At 43.9% G+C, this 21378-nt stretch overlaps 1 protein-coding gene across 10 annotated transcripts in view; it reads right to left on the bottom strand.

Moving 5' to 3' along the window:
- Window positions 1-21378, bottom strand: part of WNK2 (WNK lysine deficient protein kinase 2) — a 121910-nt gene that overhangs the window by 72514 nt on the left and 28018 nt on the right. For all 10 annotated transcript variants that reach the window (XM_057413784.1, XM_057413782.1, XM_057413776.1 and 7 more), the window contains exons 3-5: window positions 7468-7640; window positions 6258-6478; window positions 2063-2220 (exon numbers count right to left, since the gene is read on the bottom strand). In XM_057413784.1, coding sequence (XP_057269767.1) covers window positions 2063-2220; window positions 6258-6478; window positions 7468-7640 — 552 coding nt within the window. The remainder of the gene's footprint in view (window positions 1-2062; window positions 2221-6257; window positions 6479-7467; window positions 7641-21378) is intronic.

Here is a 21378-nt window from a genome sequence, read left to right as displayed (position 1 = left end):
GATCCATTCACTGTATCTCCTGTTCAAGCCTAACTACTCTTCCTACCTCATAGGTCAAAGAAATAAAAGCAATGTTATCTGTAGCTACTCTTCACAAGTTTTAGTGCAGCTTTCTTCCCCTCTTCCCATCCCGAGTGTGCTGACTGCATCTTTTGGTGATGCACAAGGGTCAAACCACACAGCTCACTCTCTTCTTTTGTGGATGGAAGATGGAAGGACATACCTGGGACAATCTTCAACAAACTAGCCTTTTTAACATAATCTATCCTGAAAAGAACCTCCTGTAACTCTTGGTTTCACTTAACCAAGGAGAGCAGAATATAACTACAGCTGCCAAAGCCTTTAGCAAGTCTCATTTCTCTGCAGTCAGTGATTTGCATGTTACAGAGTCAAGAGTTTCTTCAAGCATTCACAGCACAGCTCATGTAGACAAACAGATTTATCATCTGGGAGTAAGAACGAGGGACAGGGTATTTTGTTCAGTGTAAAGATTATTTTAGATTGACTTCTCTAGCCTAACCTCACCTGAAAATGCAGCAAAACCACTTCTATGGTTCCTCTCCTGTTTACCAGACTTTGCAGAGTTCCAAAATGCAGATACAAAGCTCCTCTGGCTGACTGCAAAACTAAGTATTGCTAAATTCTCCCTTTTATATCTTCAGATATTTTCTTACGTGTACATATAGATGGAATATATGCTGGAAATCTGAATCAAACATCCTCCACCATATAAACAAGTATTTTGGCTGTAACATAAAAGGAAACTTGATCAAATCTGAAAAGTCCTTGTTTAGGAGGGAAGACTAGAGCAAAGATTTTTTCCCTGCTCATTCTTCAACAGTTACATGTATTTTCAGCTGATGGGAGATTAAATCAGCAACTAAGACAACTGAAAATACTTTATGCTACAGCAGTATAAACTACAGGATCCAGTTGTGGAACTGCAAACTTACACATGAACCTACAGCAGGCTTGTGCAACCCTGAGCTCAGACACCTCAACTTCTACAACACACCACACATTCGACAGGACTGACACCTCATTCACATAGTATCCCAGAATCATAGAATAGTTAGGGTTGGAAGGGACCTTAAAGCTCATTAAGTTCCAACCCCCCTGCCATGGGCAGGGACACCTTCCACTAGAGCAGCTTGCTCCAAAGCCTGATCCAACCTGGCCTTGAACACTGCCAGGGATGGAGCATTCAAAGCTTCCCTGGGCAACCCATTCCAGTGCCTCACCACCCTAACAGGAAAGAATTTCCTCCTTAGATCCAATCTAAACTTCCCCTCTTTAACTTTTAACCCGTTACACCTTGTCCTGTCACTAGAGTCCCTAATGAAGAGTCCCTCCCCAGCATCCCTATAGGCCCCCTTCAGACACTGGAAGGGGGCTATGAGTTCTCCACGCAGCTTCTCTTCTCCAGGCTGAACAGCCCCAACTTTCTCAGCCTGTCTTCATACAGGAGGTGTTCCAGTCCCCTGATCATCCTCGTGGCCCTTCTCTGGACTTGTTCCAACAGTTCCATGTCCTTTTTATGTTGAGGACACCAGAACTGCACACAATGCTCCAGGTGAGGTCTCACAAGAGCAGAGTAGAGGGGCAGGATCACCTCCTTCGACCTGCTGGTCACGCTCCTTTTAATGCAGCCCAGGATACGGTTGCTTTCTGGGCTGCGAGCGCACACTGAAGCCAGCTCATGTTCATTTTCTCATCAACCAACACCCCCAAGTCCTTCTCCGCAGGGCTGCTCTGAATCTCTTCTCTGCCCAACCTGTAGCTCTGCCTGGGATTGCTCCCACCCACGTGTAGGACCTTGCACTTGGCATGGTTAAACTCCATGAGGTTGGCATCAGCCCAGCTCACAAGTGTGTCGAGGTCCCTCTGGATGGCATTCCTTCCCTCCAGCGTATCAACCCAACCACACAGCTTGGTGTCATCGGCAAACTTGCTGAGGGTGCACTCAATCCCACTGCCCACGTCACCAACACAGATGCTGAACAAGATCGGTCCCAGCCATCACGCTACAAAATTCCAGCACAAATGAAGGAAGTTTACTCACACAGGTGACTTTCCGGTAAATTTGAGCAGCATTCTGGCATTCTGAGTAAGGGTATTCTGAGGTAGCCATTTCCAACATGCACATTCCAAAAGCATAGACATCCACAGATTCATCGTAGTGTTCCTCATACATTTCCGGGGCCATGAATTCTGGTGTACCTACACAGACACGAGCAAAAAGAATGTAAATTGTAAGAATGTAATTAAAAGAATGTTAAAAGAATTAAAAGAGAGTAAGTTCTAAATAGCTTTAACCACAACCTTTTTCACCTATAAGAAGTGTGCCCATTATAGCTATGTACAGGTGCATGTGTAATTATTTCAAAAGGGGGAAGTAACCAGCTCAGACACTGTCCAGGGAAGCAACCCAAAGTCAGCACACATACTTTACTTACATACCCATGGCTCGCTGGCAATCACAGAATAGTTTGGGTTGGAAGGGACCTTCAAAGCTCATCTATGCAATGAGCAGGAGCATCATGAATAATATAAGGGGAAAGAGGAGAGAAGAGAAAAACAAAAAAGGGGGTGGTAGTTTGGAGGAAGTTTCAAAATTTCAAAACCAGAACAGCAGAATGAGGTGCAGCACATTGCCTGACCACAGTGCAAGCCATGAAACAGTTTCTTTTCTGTGTGGAGATCAGGAAAATACAGGAGAATAGAAAGGAGAACCTTCACTCTTGGTTTTCTCAATGCAAATTTGCATTTTTTTCCCTCCAGAGATACGTAGCAACCACCCAGCAGACAGACAGCTCTTTGGAAGCAAGTAGCATCACAAATCACCTACAAAGTCATGCACAAAACATTAAACCTAATTCCGTCACTGGTTTAGTGGGACAAATCAATGAGGCTACTCACAGGACATGGTCCTACTCAACGGGATTAAAGTGTCAGAAGTCTAATTCAACTGATTAAATATTAAGCGAGGCAGTGTATTTCCTGCTTTATAACTTAGAGCACTGTGTACAGTTTTGATGTCGTCAGACATGGAATTCTTGGAGCAAGCCCAGAGGAGGCCACGAGAATGATCAGGGGCTGGAGCATCTCCCATACAAAGACAGGCTGAGAACACTGTGGCTGTTCAGCCTGGAGAAGAGAAGCTGCATGGAGAACCTGGAGCAGCTTCCAGTGTCTGAAGGGGCTACAAGGATACTAGGGAGAGACTCTTCGTCAGGGACTGTAGTGACAGGACAAGGGAGAATGGTTCTACACTTAGGGAGGTTTAGGCTGGATATAAGGAAGAAGTTATTCCCTGTGAGGGTGCTGAGGCGCTGGCACAGGGTGCCCAGAGAAGCTGTGGCTGCCCCATCCCTGGCAGTGTTCAAGGCCAGGCTGGACACAGGGGCTTGGAGCAAGCTGCTCTAGTGGAAGGGGTCCCTGCCCGTGGCAGGGAGTCGGGACTGGTTGAGCTTTAAGGTCCCTTCCAACCCAAACCATCCTGTGATTCTAGGATTCTATAAGTGGAAGTTGCAGCTTTATGAGAAGCAGCAACTTACGCCTGCCACATCTGCACAGCAAGCTACTCTGAAAAGTGTGGTCTTATACAGCAAAAGGGAAAAAAACTACCACTTGCATAATTTATTCCAGGAACTGCATCTGGTGATGTAATTTATGCTTAGGAGTCAAGACTAATTTATTTCCTTTTTACGTTTAGAAAAGATGAAGGAAGAGAGATTAATGCTTGTATGCTGCCAGGGAGGATCAGGAAGCCATACACACTGGGATGTCAAAAGGAGCATGAGAGGTCTGGGACCACATGAAAGACTCAGACAAACCGTGCCTGTCCAGCCCAGCAGCAGCCCCCAGGACCCAAACTGCCTCCCATCACCATGCAGCAGCCTGAGACCCTTCCTTTTTTGTGATGACATGTCTTCATCAGCAGATAAAGCACAGCTGTCATTGAAGTAACATATACCAGGAGAAAATAGTTCTCTTATGTTTGGGGACATGACGTAAGGATTTTTTTCAATGTCAACACGAACAGTGTCTCTCAGAAACAGGGTATGTCAGTAAAAACTCTGCTTTTGCATGTTTTCTTGGCCTAATTCACCAAATAGCACAAACATTCCTGAAAAATTAATTTTACAAAATTTGGGATCAGTCTCTCTCATTGTTTATGATCCTTCCACCTCCAAGACACCTGTACCTTCAGCTTTTGTAAATCAGCAGGACCCATGAGGTGGAAAGCTCAGCGTAGTGCCTGCTCTTTGGGGTCTTTGTGACAGCAGCGGTGCCTGCTGCTCTGCAATAGTTAACAACTGCCACAGAGGGGTTTGGAGCTGCTACCTCGATTTAGAAGGAACAAGACTCAGAGGCAGGAGAGAATCTCATGAATTAGGGAGCATCTAAAGCAAATCCAAAAGTGCCAGCAAAAGCCTAAGAAGCAAGTGAAATTCTTGACACCATGCCAAAAGAGCATGAAAATGTCATTTTCCCCCCATCCCTAAGGGCTGGGAAGGAATACATACAAGTACATTTCAACAAAACAGACCACCTAAATGTAAAGTTGCCCAGTATCCAATTCAGCTCCTCTTGGCAGAAGAGTTTTGCCCTGTCTCGCCTCCCTGCAGAGATACACTGCAAGGTCAGATGAGCATCAACGATGGCATGAATGCAGCAAGGGAAAAACTGGACCTCGGCCATGCTGACTTCATTCCATTCAAGCCGATAAAAAAAATCAGATACTAATATTTCTTTAAAGCTGCTACATTTACCGAGGAGGCAGAATCACTTATGTGATCAGTGTTTCCAAGCCCTCCTAATTCTTTCCTTGGAACAGCCCTACTCATGAAAAAGGTAGGCTTAGTTATATTACCAAAACAAACGCGGACACCTTGCCAGCAACCTGCAGCCCTTTTCAGTATTGAGCTTCTTTTAGATATGAGCATGCTTTGGTGGTGTTGTGGTAACAACTGATTTTACAAAAGCCTGTATTGGTACTACTGATACTATGCCATTGTGTCCTGTGGACAACTGTTCTACTGCAAAAAAGCATGTGAAGAAATACTGACCCTCAACAGCAAATTATTAGAAGTTAAAAACTAGAGATCTGCCAATTACTGAAAGTTAAATTTAACAGCTACAAACCAACATCTTTTCACTAAAATCCACAAGGCTGAGCACACCTACAGCTGCCAAGCACATACCCAAGATTTCTACCATTCCAACTTCCAACAGCACTGGGCTCCCTAAGCATTAAGGTTGATACTTTAGTACAAATAACTGCAAAGAATTATAATCTCTGAAAATTTGAGATGCTAAAATAACTATTTAAGCAGCTACTGCTTGAAAGATACATAGAAAGGGAACACTAACTGTCACTATCAGTTTGCTAACTCTAATTACCTAGAATGTAATTTCCATTTATACTGTAAGTTCAAATACAACTACATGTGTGATAACTTCCCTCACTTTCAGCATCCTCTCTGAAGAATTTGCAGCTTCCTAAAACCATCACCAACAGACCTGAACAAAGGGAATCTGCTATGGAAATCTGGGTAAAAAAAAAACACATAAAAATCACAACACGGAATGTTTGAGAATTCAGGACATTACACTGACACAGAAAATGCTACGTGTAACTTTTGCAAGGAAACAACGTCCTTGGACAGTCATTCAGGAAACATCCTGGCAGTTCAAGCGAGCCCGAGTTCTAATACTCCTCACACGGGCACCTCCTGAGGGCATCATCTATTGTATATCCTAGTGGAAATCTCTTTTAATTTTGTACCTGCTGATTTGACATTGTTTCAGCAGCACTCTGCCAGGATGGCATCGAGGCAGGGACAAGCTCTGCAGGTGCCTGCAGCCTGTTCTGCTGATGCCCCAGTAAATGGGATAAGGTGTTCCAGCCAGACCAGCTCCCCTGCAGCCACTCTGCAAAGGAGAAGCCTGGCTCTGCAGTAGGATATGTAGATACCAAGTAATATTTCAATTAAAGAAAACAAACAACAACAACAAAACAAGAAGTGTTTTACCATTGTGACACAGAAGGAAGGAAAAGAGCAAGTCATAGTCATGATGCCATTTCCTACTCAGATTTTCATAGTGGTATAAAGTGAATAGCCACAAAAACACTTTAATCCATTCTACTAACCTACATGCGAAAAACACACTAGTGTAAAACATGAAAGAAAGGTATTAAAAAAACAACCACCACACCAAGAGCAGGAAGCCAAGGAGAACAGGAGAATTACCTATGACACTTTTGGCAAATGAAGCTCTCTTGAGGGTTGCGAGACCCAAGTCTCCTATTTTCACAGATCCAGTGGGCCCAGTAATAAAGATATTGTCACATTTTAAGTCTCTGTGAATGATTGGTGGAGTTCTTGTGTGCAAGAAGAGAAGACCCTTCAGGATCTGCCGGCACCAACTACGCAGGACTTTTGGTTTCATCACTTTAAATCTTTTCAGGTACCTAGAGCACAAACATACACAGAAGTGAGCATAAAGAAAATGAAGCGTTATTAGAGATTCTAGGGAGTTCAACAGCTGAAACTCCATTCCAGAGAAAAGCCCTTATTAGAGGCCATAATAGCAGCTCAGAAATATCACAAAATTGAAAGAAATAGATCTTTTCAATGGAGGAATTAAAGCATTCATTTTCAGGGAGGAAGATAATAAGCATTTTTGGTGCAAATACAACCAAATATTTGCAAGTCTAATAAGTACAGCAATTCACTTCACACAGAGAACAGCTTTACAATATGTTTCCTATATTTAAAACAGAAGAATACTGAAGTTTAATTTTAACCACAAGGTTTTGACCACTGGACCATGCACCCGCATTTTTTCCATATACCTAAAACGTCGATTGGAAGGGTGTATTTTGGAAAGCTGTAGAACCTGCTAATGCACTGGCAGAGTAGCACACTGGGTATATGCAGTGACGAATCCTGCTCCCATTGGGGATGAAAATCTGTTCCAGAATTCATGCCAACTGTTTTATACCACCTTAACAGGACTGTCAGTACCACAAGCTATTAATTAATATGGTTTAGTAGATAACCTGGAGCACCTTCTGCTTCCAAAAGAGGTTCTACCATTCAAGTGCTATTCTAGCCGAATTTTCTGACAAAACATGCAAATACAAGCACAACAGCAAACACAAAAACACACTCTGACAAATTAAAGCATCACAGGCAGAAGATGAAACACATGAGCAAACAGCTTCTAGTTGCATAACTGAGAGAGTAAAGCAGGGAAAGAGAGATGGAGGCCAAAATTCTTCCTGTCAAATCAACGCAGTTCAACTGCAGGGACAAATGACAGACACTAGAGAACAGCTCCATTTATTAATTTTTTTTTCTTTTACCTAGAGATGCCTTTTTCGGAATATGAAAGTAGGGTTTTTCTAAAAATTCCCATTGCTATTCTTAGCCTCCTCACCAGGAGTGCAGGACTTACGTCTTCAGTGTTCCAGAGGTCATCAATTCGGTAACCAGCACGATGCACCTTTTGCCTTTTACACAGGATTCCCAGAAGTCATAAAATCTCACAATGTTTGGATGCTGTAGACCTTTCAACATTTCTGCTTCCTCTTTAAATCTCTGCCTCTCTACTTTTGTGAGCTTTCTGTCCTATAATCCAAAATAAGACATTATTAGTAGCAAACAGACGAAAATAAAGGCACTGCATTGCTAGGGTGTTGAGAATTTTAGATTTGCTTTATGCTTTATGTTTTTTATGAACCCAGGACAGCAGCGAGTATGAACTAGGGCACTCGCCTTAAATCCAGTGTCAAGATGACAAAGGCTTGCCTCTGAACAAAGAGATGCCTGTGTTACATGACAGCATTAATATTTCAGGCAACATAAACACACCCATGGCTCGATGGATCCACACAGAGCTATTTGCTTCTTGTTTTGGTTTTGTAAGGCCCATGATCTAAGAAGTTAACACACAGGATTACATTCTAGGTAGGAATGTCCTCTCTGCTGTGATGGCTCAGCACCCTCCACAATGGCTCCCTGGAAGCTGTGGCAGTGACCACGGGTCAGGTCCTCAGGAACCACACAGGCTGCAAAGCCCATCCCACTTCCAAATTACACCACCACCCTTCTCCAAACAAACAAGCACATACATTTTCTTATTTGTTTGCTGTTCTGCCCAATCATACAGACTTTGCTTTAAAGTCAACAAAGGAAGGATTTAAAACTGTCTTGCAGCCAGGTGCTGCACACAGGATGCACGGAAATACTTAAGAGATCGGAAACGTGAGGAATGTTATGTTTTACTGCTCTGGTTTTCCTAGAGAAATGGAGGAGCATTTACCATGAACTCGAGGCTGCAACGTGACCCTGCAAGGAGCACACAGGGCCCGTCTCCTCCTCCCCACAGGTCAGCAGAAGGCTGCTGGGCTGCCTGGACCTCACAGGCAGCATGAGACCCCTACCCCAAGCGGGTTAGATGCAAACTGTAACCTCTTTAGATGATGTAAAAGCAAAACGGGAGCGTCACCAAAAACCACAGCATCACTGCCTGGTTTGTCTGCCCTGGACGGTTGGGTTGGGAGCACTACCCTGACCTAGAAATGGAGCTTTTTCATTCTTTAAAAGGCACAATTGTGTAACTGTTCTTACTTACAGAAGCAAAGGCTCACAAATCAGGAAGATCAATTAGTTCAGATTTTAACCTCAGACATTTTCCTTTTCTCTGTTCACTCAGGCATGCTTATAAGAGCATTTACATGGTGATTTAAACTGGCACCCAGCTGATTTGTAACCAACACGTAGAGGGATCAGACCACTGCCGTTTTGACAGCCGGTCCTCATCTGCAGTCACAAAGAACTCGGTACAGGAATGACAATTTCCATGCCCACAAACAAGTTTTATACAAAGACCTCGCAAAAGGTTACAATGAGGATACTTGGGCTTTCCTTGGAAGACAGAAAACCCGCTTCCCCACTGGTATGTGTGCATGAAAGTAGCTTTTCCATTTTCCACCGCAGATGCTGAGGAGGTTCTCACAGTTTTCTGTACATTCTATGGAGCAGAATGAGAGCAAACGTTGCCCTGAGCAACAGCAGCCATCCGGGCTGGCACAGGGGGTGTCCCTTGGAGACTGATGCCTGGGTCCCCAGGAGCACCCTGCAGCACTACCAGGGATGGGCAGGCAGCTGCATGGCAAACCCCAACAGCCAAGAGCAAGGCAGGATTTCTGCTGCTCTGTGGCAACTGCAGTTTTTCTAAGTGAAAAAAACCCAAAAGCAGGCTAAAAAGCACTGACAGAAGAGCCTGAGCATTGCTTCCAAACCTATCACTTCTTCCCCTACTGCTGACTTTCCCCTGAATTTAAACCCTGTAAAATAGAATACTGCTATTCTAAATACATTTTGCTATATAAAATGCTGTAGAATAGACACACTGCTATTAAGGGCTATTAAGGAGGAAAAGGAGCAAGTTCGTGTGTGAGACAGGAGGAGCAGCATGGGCCAGCAGAGAAAGGAAAAGGTGGCAACATGGATACAGCAGATCTTAAAAACACTTCTAGTTCCCACACCTGGACCCTCCTTTTCAGATTTCTGAGCACTGTGAGAAATGTTCCACTGCTGCTTTGAGGGCCACTTCTGAAAATCTCCTTCAGATGCTGCAAACAAACCCATGCAGAATATTCTACACATGACAAGCACCGGGCGTTTTGGGCTGCTGTCTGAATTTGAAGTACTAAGGTGGAAAGCAGGGCAACAGAGTGATTCTGGAAAACTAATGTGTGTTTCATCTAGAACTACGGTAGAAAGAATCTGGATTTCTTTTTCATCATAATGATAACTGTGTATCCGTCTCAGGAGAAAGCCTGGGTCCAATACTACCACTGGAGAGAGGAGGCAGGGGCAGGGAGGATGCACAGGCAGGGCTTGGGGCCCTGACATGTTCCCCACCTCAGCAGGGGTCTCAGCACTGTCAAGGCTCTAACAACCTTCTCTAAATTCCTCCAGGCTGAGCCTGACATATGAGTTGGTGGCCAAAGCACAAGGTCCTTCTGAAAGGGCTTAACAGTTGAAGGGTTCTGCTCTGAAGCAGCAAAACCACTCATTTCAGTGCATGACTCATTCAGAGCTTAATCCTAACCCAAGAAAACCTTCACCAGGGTCACAGACACTCTCCACTATATAATCCACACAAGTGAAGTGGCCTTAGGCTGAAGGTAAGGGCGCAAGCTTGAAACAACATTAGGACATCAAATTTTAAGATAGAGAACAAGAAAATGGAAATGTCACACCAAAGCAAGCTAATCACAGAATCCCAGCCTGGTTTGTGTTGGAAGGGACCTTAAAGCTCCTCCAGCTCCAACCCCTGCCACGGGCAGGGACACCTTCCACTGGAGCAGCTTGCTCCAAGCCCCTGTGTCCAACCTGGCCTTGAACACTGCCAGGGATGGGGCAGCCACAGCTTCTCTGGGCACCCTGAGCCAGCGCCTCAGCACCCTCACAGGGAAGAGCTTCTGCCTAAGAGCTCATCAAAACCTACCCTGCACTAATGCACTTGTCCATTTTACTGGATTTAAGGCATCACTTTGCATAACCTACACTTATCAGCATCTGGGGGAATGATGTTTACAACACCGTACAGCTGAACAAGGAGGCTAAGGGATGTTGCATGCCACACGACAGCTTCACAAGTGCAACTGCAGCATCATGCTGAGCTGACAAACAAGCCATTCCTCAGTCTGCTCCACTGCATTTATGGCATTACTGCAATTCTGAGCTTTCTCGAGGCACAACACCTGAACCTTCTCACCGTGGTCTGGGAGATACCAAGTTTGCAGATACCTGCATGCTTCCTCTCATTTTAAGGCACTCACACTTCTTGGCTCTTTCCCTCCTTGCTAGGACACCAAGTCTTGGCTCAGGAGGCAACACTGTAATTCCATTTCAGATAATTGAAAGTTTCTCATGCCTACCACTTAGCACAAAGGTTTCTAAAATAAACTTCAACCTTCAAACGCTGACAGCAATGGTACAGATCTGGTTCAACTTTTCCAGACACACTGAAATTACACAAAACCAAGCCATTAGTGACACAGCCACTCGGTTTGGTTCCTGCGAGGAAATAACCTGAAATTTAACTTGTTTGTCCGCCTTAATATTAACGCTGTGAAGAAGAGTCAGCTTAACAGGCTGCAGCCTTTGTTGGCGGCACAGCTGGAGTCAGAGCACCAGAGGGGATCAGCCACAGTAACAACGAGCTTCCTCACCCTTGGGGCTTTAGATGTAGCAGCTTTGCAACATGCACACAGCACAAACTCATCCCGAACCATGCTATGATTCTATGAATTCAAAGTTACATATGCCTTAATGTGCAAATCCAGAATTCTGTGTGTGGCTATTGTATGATTTTGACACCACAGGGAGATGCTGAACAGAGAAACTGACCATCATTTCACTGCAGGGCCACAGCTAGAATCACACTTAGCAGCAATGAAAGCACCAAGGCATACAAAACACAAGCAGAGATGAGATTGCACCAACTGCTTGGCAGCCTACAGATCAGGGTGCTTGAAGAAGGCGTTTCCCAGAGCAGCCACATGGATCCATGGTCAGATCCTTAACCCAGTGTTGAGAACTGGACATTTTTTACCACAGATACCCTGGGCTCCTGCAATTAAATGCTTACAGAATGCTTCTGCTGGAACAAACCACCAGAGCCCTGCTTCACAGTGCATCTTTTACACAGCATCACCAGTCACACATGCAGCCTGTCTCACAGCTCCAGGACTTCACCTTTCCTATAAATAAATAAGCATTAACTGGGTTGGGGTTATACAAAGCATCCTTCACTATGAATGACAAGCTAACAGGCAGATATTAAACAAGTGGCAAGAAGAGGTTATAAATTGTAAGATACCTTTTCTTCAATAATTTTCCTAGCCTTCCTGTTGCCAATCAGATCATAACTTCATGGTCAGTTTTAAGCGTCAAATGACCAAAAGCTATTCACTTCTTTTTTGGAAGGAAGAAATAATTCCCAATTAGTACTTTATGGTCTCACTCTTTATAAATCACACACCCATTCAGAGACACTGGAGTAAAAAGATGTTTGCAGCAGGAAGCCACATTAAAGTAAATATCCTATCCACAAATCAAGTTTCTGCTAATCTAACACACCTATGTTCTTTGCTTCTCCCTGCTCGTCACAGGCAGGGAGAACAAACACCTCTGTTTAATACAAAATTTATCTCTTCATTAAGTTCTTTAGCGGGGAACAACCACAAAGAATGGAATTAGTAAATTAATGTGTTAACAAAATGAAAAGGAAAGCTTACAAATTAAATTTCTGGAATGGCACCCAAATTAACAGCAGGAACATGTTCTGTTAGTCATCCCCAAGCATCATTTCCTCTGGGTTGTAACACATGGGCTCTGACTAAGACAGTTATACAAGCAAGAGATTGGCTTTCACCTGCGTCTTTAGAAGATTTCTAAAGATTAACAAGGCAGATTAACAATTGAGGTCAAGTTTCTTGACTACTTACTTGTGAGGGGCTAACAGATTTGGGAATAAACTACACCCTCACCCCATTAGGAAAGGGGATCAAATGGAAGAAATAAAAATGAGACCACGCACAACTTTTTTTTCTTTTTGCTTTTTTTACATATCAATGCCTATATAACCATGTGAGAACAGAGTCTGAAGCATAACTACTACCAGAGCAGGAAGACAGAGTTCTCCTGTTTCACTCTCAAAAGACCCTTCTCTATTTTTGAGATCCCTGTGCCTAACAGGACAAAGCCATCATTTTGGAACAGATTAAGGCCTGGAGAAGCAAGCAGGAGCAGAAGGTCAGCAAATGAGGGAAGGGCTCACACCTGTCACACAGAAGCTGTAACATCTCTTACACATGTAAGTAATGAAGAAAAGGAAACTTAAAGAGGCATTTGTGATACACGAACAGAAATCAACCATCTAAATCAGCAGAATGAGTATCTGTTCACATCATTACATTTTCACACCTGCATGTCACATCTTCACATTTGCTCATGTACCACAACTACTCTGCTAATCAGAGATCGCCTTGAGATATGAGATCAGCAGTGGGAACCATTGACAGCTCTCTCCTATGTAGCTCTCTATTAGCTTATTGTGGATTTATGACCAGAATTACAGTTCTGGTCTGCCCTACCCTCACCAGTTTGATAGTGAGATAGCCAGCTTGGTGGGAACAGGCAGCAGCCTTCCCAGACATCCTGCAGTGTAAGCCAAGAACTTGCTTTGCTCTGCCAGTGAGTTTAGGACATGTTAGCTTGTACCTGCCTATGCTTGTTAATTCATTATATTCTGTATTGTCAGTACTGTCTCCTCAGGGAAACATCCCAGTTTTGCAAAAGTTTGCAATAAAAAAAAAATAAATCAAAGGCCTTTGGAAATAAAGATGAACAACAGCAGATTTTAGAAGAAAAAAATAAAACCCAATTTTGTATTTAAAATGAACACTTTACTCATTTAGCGCAATCACCTTTTGCATTTCACATTAAGACTTGTCTAACCCGCCATCAGAGGAATCTAGGATTTCTCCCAAAGACATAACTGGGAGCAAAAGCAGGCTCAGACATGCAGAAGTTGTGACTGTGAAAAGCTCAAGGTAGCACTGAAGTAGCTCCTCTCAAGCACCAGCTCTATGCCTTTACTATTATTATGCTTATATTATAAATATTTTAAAGCATTCAGGACCTTTAATTCCCACACCTTGTATATTCAATTGCAAGCACGTATCATTTAAAGCAATCCCCTTTCTGTGAACACACAGCAGATGCCATTGGACAACTTGTAAATCAGGAAGACAAATTTTATAGCTTCATTACATATCAGCATTCAGCCAACATTCTTCTTCACTAAGTCACCCTCAGGAAAGTTACAGCCTGCTATTTGTTAGCTGTATTAGGATAGCACTAGTAACCAATTATCGAAATGCTTAAAAAGCAGCTCTTGCACCCAAGGATGCTCACAATTTGCAACCAACAGTAGCTACAGAGCTGGCTGAGAGGAATTTACTCATTTGCCTGAGTCATTGCTAGAAATCTATGGAAAAGAAGGAGCTGAATTCAGATCTTTATAGCTAAATCTGGAACTGTACAGAAGGCTGAGCTTGCTTTTTTTTGCTGGGCACAAGTACAGCTTGCTACTTTTAAACTGCTCAAGGGACATGTCAAAGTCTTATGACAGAGGAACGATGAGATTCACATCTACTGAACGTCAGAACTTAAAAAACTCGTCCTGCAAGGTGTAGGAGGAAGAGGAATCAACATTTCCAATCGCAAACCTTAACAGCACAGGCCATGAAAACACCTGAGAAACCCAACACCATGGGCAGAGACTGTGTTTTGCAGATTAAAGCCTCCCAACGCAACTGCACAACAATAACCTATGGTTAAACACAAAAGTTCTTGTCACAAGCAATTGAATTAACTGCACGTAGCACCCCATTAACTCTCTTAATTACCAGTGCTTCACAGGTTGCACATAGGCTTGTAATCTTAGATGAAATAGCAGAAACAGTTCAGGCTTGTCTCACAAAATGACTTTTTCAAAGGAAACCGTGAAATCAACGTGAAAAAAGCTGGACAAACCCTATGACCAGATCACCTCCTCTCACACAGAAACAAAGGGAAAAATCCCAAACCACCGAAAAACTGGTTTCCACATGCCATGAGAATTTGGTATTTTCTGGATTTCATTTCTGAACCTTGTGTTCATTACAGTTTCTGCAACTGTTTGTGCTATTTTTTAAGAGCATTTTGCTTCACCTACTTCATATCATCCATAAACAGCATTTGGTCATGCAAAATGTCTAACCCTAGGAGACAGACACATAACATCTCACACAAATGAAACAAAATGCCACTGTGCCTGTGATCCTGGTCCCATGTCCCACATCCCATCTGCAGTGGGCTCCATCTTCTGTCTCCATTCCTACGGAGTTTGGAAAAACACCAGTTGCAGGCTGGAAGACTCAGACAGAAAATGCAAATGGCTCCAAGTACAACTAAATCGTAGAATCATACTGGGGCTGAAGGGACCTTAAAAGCTCATTCAGTTCCAATGCCCTGCAATGGGCAGGGACACCTTCCACTATAGCAGGTTGCTCCAAGCCCCGTCCAACCTGGCTGAAGCCTTTCCCATTTTAATCACTGTAGCTATGAATTACCCTTGTTTCCGTGCTGGACTCCACATCATGCGGCCAGACTGAGGAGGTGGCTCCAGCCATCCCTTGGAAGCTCAGTCCTTCTGGCCTGAGCCACAGCAGGAGTGGAAAGAGACACGTCACTACTGATGCCTAAAAACCAACTTCAAAAAGCTGAATACATGTGGATGGATGAGAGGAGATACTGCTGCCTGCAGAGGGCTGGGGTTTCCCAGTATAACATGGTATAACACAACAGGTAGAACCTCTCACCAGACCCATATAGCAGCACGGTGCTTAGAAGCAGAGAGAAACCCTCAGATTTTTCTCTTCTTTCTGCTTCTCTCCTTACTTTAAGGCATTGCACATGAAGTTCAACAAAGGCAACTGCAAGGTCCTGCATGTGGCTCAGGAGCAATCCCAGGTCTAAACACAGAGCCCAGCAGAGACTGGACTGAGAGCAGCTTTGGGAAGCACCAGGGGCCGTTGGTCAATGAGAAGCTCCACATGACCCGGCTTCTGTGTGCACTTGAGCCCAGATCCTGCCCCTCTGCTGTGCTCTGGGGAGAACCCCCCTGCAGTCCTGATCCAGCTCTGGGGCAGCAGCACAAGAGGGACGTGGAGCTGTTGGAGAGAGAGAGGCCAGAGGAGGCCACGGAGCTGCTGCGAGGGCTGGAGCAGCTCTGCTCTGGAGCCAGGCTGAGAGAGCTGGGCTGGGGCAGCCTGGAGAAGAGAAGGCTCCTTAAGGGGAGACCTGAGAGCAGCTCCAGTGCCTGAAGGGGCTGCAGGAAACCTGGAGAGGGGCTTGGGACAAGGGATGTAGGGACAGGCCAAGGGGAATGGCTTTAACCTGCCAGAGGGGAGACTGAGATGAGCTCTTGGGCAGAAGCTCTTCCCTGTGAGGGTGCTGAGGCGCTGGCACAGGGTGCCCAGAGAAGCTGTGGCTGCCCCATCCCTGGCAGTGTTCAAGGCCAGGTTGGACACAGGGGCTTGGAGCAAGCTGCTCTAGTGGAAGGGGTCCCTGCCCGTGCAGGGGTTGGAGCTGGAGGAGCTTTAAGGTCCCTTCCAACACAAACCATTACATGAATTTGCAAGTTGGCTGATTTTATGGGTATGAAATCCCCTTCAGTTTCTCTCTGCTGTGTGCTTGCTAAGTAGGAATGTTGCCTTTCACAAAAAACAGGGGGTACTACTCCATACCTGCTGGGGAGACCCAGCCAAAGGAACACTACTGCCTTCCTCAGACTTCCAAGTGAACTGAACACATTGCTTTTTACCCCACATTACCATTCAGGATACAAATGTTAAAGGTCATATGGGCAATAAGCCTTACCAGCCAAAACTAACCCAACATGAAGAATTACAAGAACAAGGCAAGTTTTATTTACCTTTGCCCTGACAAATTTAATCTGTCTCATGTAGAATTCAATCTTGCCTTTCTAACAGGCATGTTTCCTTTATATCCCATTATTGTTACCATTTCCCACCCTGCTATAACCTAGCAATTCTATACTTCAGTTTAAAACAGACATAAAGTGAGATTTTCTTACCAGTGAATTAATTGTAATCCACCTAGGGTAAAGGTAAAGCAGTGGATTCCCCGTTACATCACAAATCTTCACAAATAATAAAAGGTGTAAGCCGGGAGCAGCCAGGCCCAGCACTGCACGTATTTGAACAGTAAAACCTGTTAAAATGGTAGATCTGCTAAGACCCAACAGAAGTGCTTGTGTGGCATTACAACTGCACTAAAATACTTCGTACATGAGTAAAATTTTCTTCATAGCAGTATCAAAGCTGAGCACTAAACCAGATCAATTCCTATGTGCTGCCACCTTACAGATGGACGAACACCAATGTGACATTTACAGAATGATTATTAAATGTGTTCACTTCATATTAGTTTTTACCATTTGTGAAATACACTCATTTAGAAAAGTCGCTTAAAACAAACCATTCCCTTTGGAACTTTTATTTATGCAGTAACAGGAAACACATAATCACATTTGCTCTGGAGAGCATTCAAGTCAGAATATGTATTTTCTGCCTCTAAAATTAAGCCCTTGAACTGTGTTGGACTGGCTAGTCAGGCAGCCTTGCCAGACCTAGAAGACACGCACTGAACAGGTCTTCAGACTCAGTCTCTAATTACACACTAAGTGCATTTATTTGAGCAAATAATCTCAAAAATCTTCAAATTAGACTCCTGTAGCAGGCTAGAGTTCTTCGACTCATTGCTTTTACACAGCAATAAATACACCTTCCATTCAATCGATCTTCCAACAGAAACCACCTTGTGCCACATAAAGGCAGAGTTAAAAGCCATTTCTCACTTGTTCCTGTCCCCCTCCAGTGCAGTATACTATCTGAAGCCCTTAAAACACATCAGCAAAGCAGACCTGAGCTCCTGAGATCATTGCGAACATCAGGAGGTCCCCATGGTCAAGCTGCCCATGCAGCAGAACAACTTGCACTTTCTGTCTCCTTTTATCACCCCAGTGACTGCAGCCTTCATTTAGCTGGACATGATTTATTCTCTTTCTGGAGAAGAGCTGTCTCGGTGCACAAGCTAGGCAAGCAAGGAAAACTTGCACACACTGCCTGCCACAGAAGTTCAGCAACTCATAACTTCTCACATCTTTTGTTTTCTCAGAACAAATAGGACTGAACAAGTCCATGTGTGTCATGTACATACACGATACCTTAATTATATTCCTTTCCCTCAATATAAAACAGCCAGACAACAGAAAAGGATGGGTCTTTGCACAGATCTTAATTTAAAATCTCATAGTGGTTTAATGGGTCCTGAAGAGAAACTCTTTCAGTTCTTCCCTTACATTGCGGCCTGCCGAGCCACCTGTACCTAGTCAGGTAATTCTGTGCCTACATTTCACATCTCTAGGACATAAAAACTAATAAGAAGTTCCTTGGTACATGCTGGAGATCTATGGATAAGCAGCACCATAACCAACAGTTCGATGAACTCTTCCTTCTCACAGCTTGCTTCTGGTTTTTGGTAGGGACCTTTTGGGGGAGTTCATTGGACAGAAATGCTGGAAAACAGTCCTTTAACATGACTTGCTCCGCCTTGAAAAAAGAATCCTTGCAGAGGGCCATATTATTGCAAACAGACAACTTAAACACTTGCACGTGGAAAGTAAAGAGTCTCAGAGGCCTTGGACCTGCTCCAGCAACACAGCTCATTCCAGTCCTGATCCACATCATGCAGCACCCAAGAGAAGACCCAACTGCTTGCCGCTGCAAGATGCAAAACAACAGATATGTGGGAAGGATATAGTGCAAAGACAGAAAAGCAAGGGCCCATCTTGTCTGCTGTAACAACTCGTACACTGGAAACAAGCATTCCATGCAGCATCTTGGACAGCAGGACCTTTCACCACCACAAAAGATCCTTTAGAGAGTGGGGTATCCCAGCTCCTGAAGATTCACACAGGAATTTATCTGGAGTTTGGAAGCGTCTTTAAATGCTGAGAAGTGCTGTGACTTCTCCTGCATTCCTGACACCACTTAACCTGTGAGACAAAACTCCAAGGCAAAGGCTGCACTGCTGGCCAGGATACATTAACAAGTCTTCCACAACAGTTGAGAATTCAGCTGAAAGCATCACATTTGTAACAAAATATTTCCTTTTTCTTCTTTCTTTGCCCTCCTGCAAAGCTTGACATTATATAGCCCTGCCCAAAAGAATAATACTAGCTTGTCAGCTAAAACATACTAAACAGCTAGGAATTCAACTTCTCATCCCTTGAACAGCAACCCATGAGAGGCTAACATCAACATGGGTTGATAAGAAACAGATCTTAGCCACTTTATCAACCCAAACATATAATCTCATTGGAAAGATAAGTATTGACATAATAAACTCAGATTTCTGCAATACATTTGCTTCACATTAGGAATGAAATAGAAAGTATCTATTTACATAAATGGATTAAAACTTGGGTAAGCGATCAGTCACAAAATACAAGCTACACACAGAAAAATACACATCCTTGATGATTTTCAAGAGGTTCTTCAGGGCTTAAGGTTTGTACTAACAAAGTGATTTGTATTTTTATAAAGAACCATGAAAAAAGCCCATCATTGCCAACACATTTTACACTTGAAAAAGAATTAGGAGAGTGTTGAAGCATAAAGATGACAGGTCACAAACAGAGACTGAGATGCTTGTGTAAGCAGGGTGCAAGCAGTCTGACAATGCCTGGCGGGCAGGAGGTTGCGTAACTGCGAGAGAGACAGAGGAGAGACCAGGGACTTCAGGCTTGGGGAGCAGTGATCTTAAACCAGACCCAGCAACTCCAGCCATGCTAAGCACAGCCTGCCAGGCAGCAGTAACAGGCTGGAGCAGAAACGTGAAGCAAGAGCCTGCTGTACGCTCCTGCTGCAAAAAGCATCTCCCAGTGCAGAGCATACTTTTCAACATGTCCCTTAGGACAGACCAAGTTTTAAGGATAGGCCGTGAGAATCACTGAAGAATTGGGTCATGACTAAGGAGTTCCGCACAATTTATCTGAGAAAGAGTAAGGGATTATCAGAGATTAATCCAAGAAACTCTGATGAACCAAGGTATACAAGAGATTTGATCAGACGATCACAATGCTACTATCTGACTTCAAGTCTGTGACATAGTTATGTTATGAATGCGTCATACTTACATTAACAGACACATTCCCTTGGCTAAGGTCCTGGAATATGAGTTATCAAATGTAAACAATAGTTTGACTCTTCATCAGCAAATCTAAACAGATTTGAGTGATGCTTAGTGATAGGAGTTCCTGCAGGCCATCATGACCTGAGTTTGAAACTGATTCCCAAATGGTGGGCATAGGTACAGTTCTTCTGAGACACCATGTTCAGATCCCTTGGTCACAGCTGTTTAATAAGCTCAATCTCTAGCCTATAGAATTATAGATTTTATAGTGTGATGCAAGGAATGTATTTAACAAACAGCATCAGGCATTTAGAGACTCTATAGAAAGCAGTATTAATCAGAAAAATATGATGACAAAACGTTATACATGTTTAATGAAACATTTCAAGAACAGAACTATAGAATGGCTTGTGTTGGAAGGGACCTTAAAGCTCACCCAGTTCCAACCCCTGCCACAGGCAGGGACACCTTCCACTGGAGCAGCTTGCTCCAAGCCCCTGTGTCCAACCTGGCCTTGAACACTGCCAGGGATGGGGCAGCCACAGCTTCTCTGGGCACCCTGTGCCAGCGCCTCAGCACCCTCCCAGGGAAGAGCTTCTGCCTAAGAGCTCATCTCAGTCTCCCCTCTGGCAGGTTAAAGCCATTCCCCTTGGCCTGTCCCTACATCCCTTGTCCCAAGCCCCTCTCCAGGTTTCCTGCAGCCCCTTCAGGCACTGGAGCTGCTCTCAGGTCTCCCCTTCAGGAGCCTTCTCTTCTCCAGGCTGCCCCAGCCCAGCTCTCTCAGCCTGGCTCCAGAGCAGAGCTGCTCCAGCCCTCGCAGCATCTCCGTGGCCTCCTCTGGCCTCGCTCCACGCTCAGATTTCACTGAGCAGTGCAAGGAGAAGATAATGTTGACAGAGACATCATTAGGAAAAAATTAAAAAAAAAGCTTGTTGTACATTTAATCCCATTATTTCCTATATTCGTAAATCCCAATGCTAGCCAGAAAAGCACACAGAAACCTTGCCCCTGTTCTCTCCCTCCTCCAACACACTCTGCAAACAGGGAAAAAATGCAAAAGCCAGTTTTACTCCATAAAAGCCCTCAAGAAGAGGGTACGTAAAGATGATGCAGTTCTTGGCTGTCTCACTCTGTAATGATGTGTACCTATGCAAAGCAAATAAAAACTCTTTTAAATCAGACTAGCGTCTGACTTTAAGGGCACTAAAAGGGTACTACAAAACTGAAGAATCCATCCACTGGGAAGTAACCCAACAGAACTGTTCTCTATTAATTTAGGTAAATAAAGAGATTAAAACATCTTCAAATGGAACAACAGAAGACCAACAGTACACAGAAATAGCATTAATTTGAATGACACCACCTGGTTTAGTTAGGTTTTGCTGCCAGCAAAATCTAGGCTTGAAGATCCATTTGGTTCAATGCACATTAAACAAGATGGTTCTGTATTCAACAGATAAATAACTTCACCGCTTAGCACTTTCATTAAGGAATTACAAAGAATTTTTTTCCCCCCAAAGATGGA

This window comes from Pezoporus wallicus, unplaced genomic scaffold (genome assembly GCF_028554395.1).
Source record: "Pezoporus wallicus isolate ANWC-B61680 ecotype Strahan unplaced genomic scaffold, APGP_CSIRO_Pwel_v1 contig_8649, whole genome shotgun sequence".
NCBI lineage: Eukaryota > Metazoa > Chordata > Aves > Psittaciformes > Psittacidae > Pezoporus > Pezoporus wallicus.
This window is presented reverse-complemented; position numbering and strand designations above follow the sequence as displayed.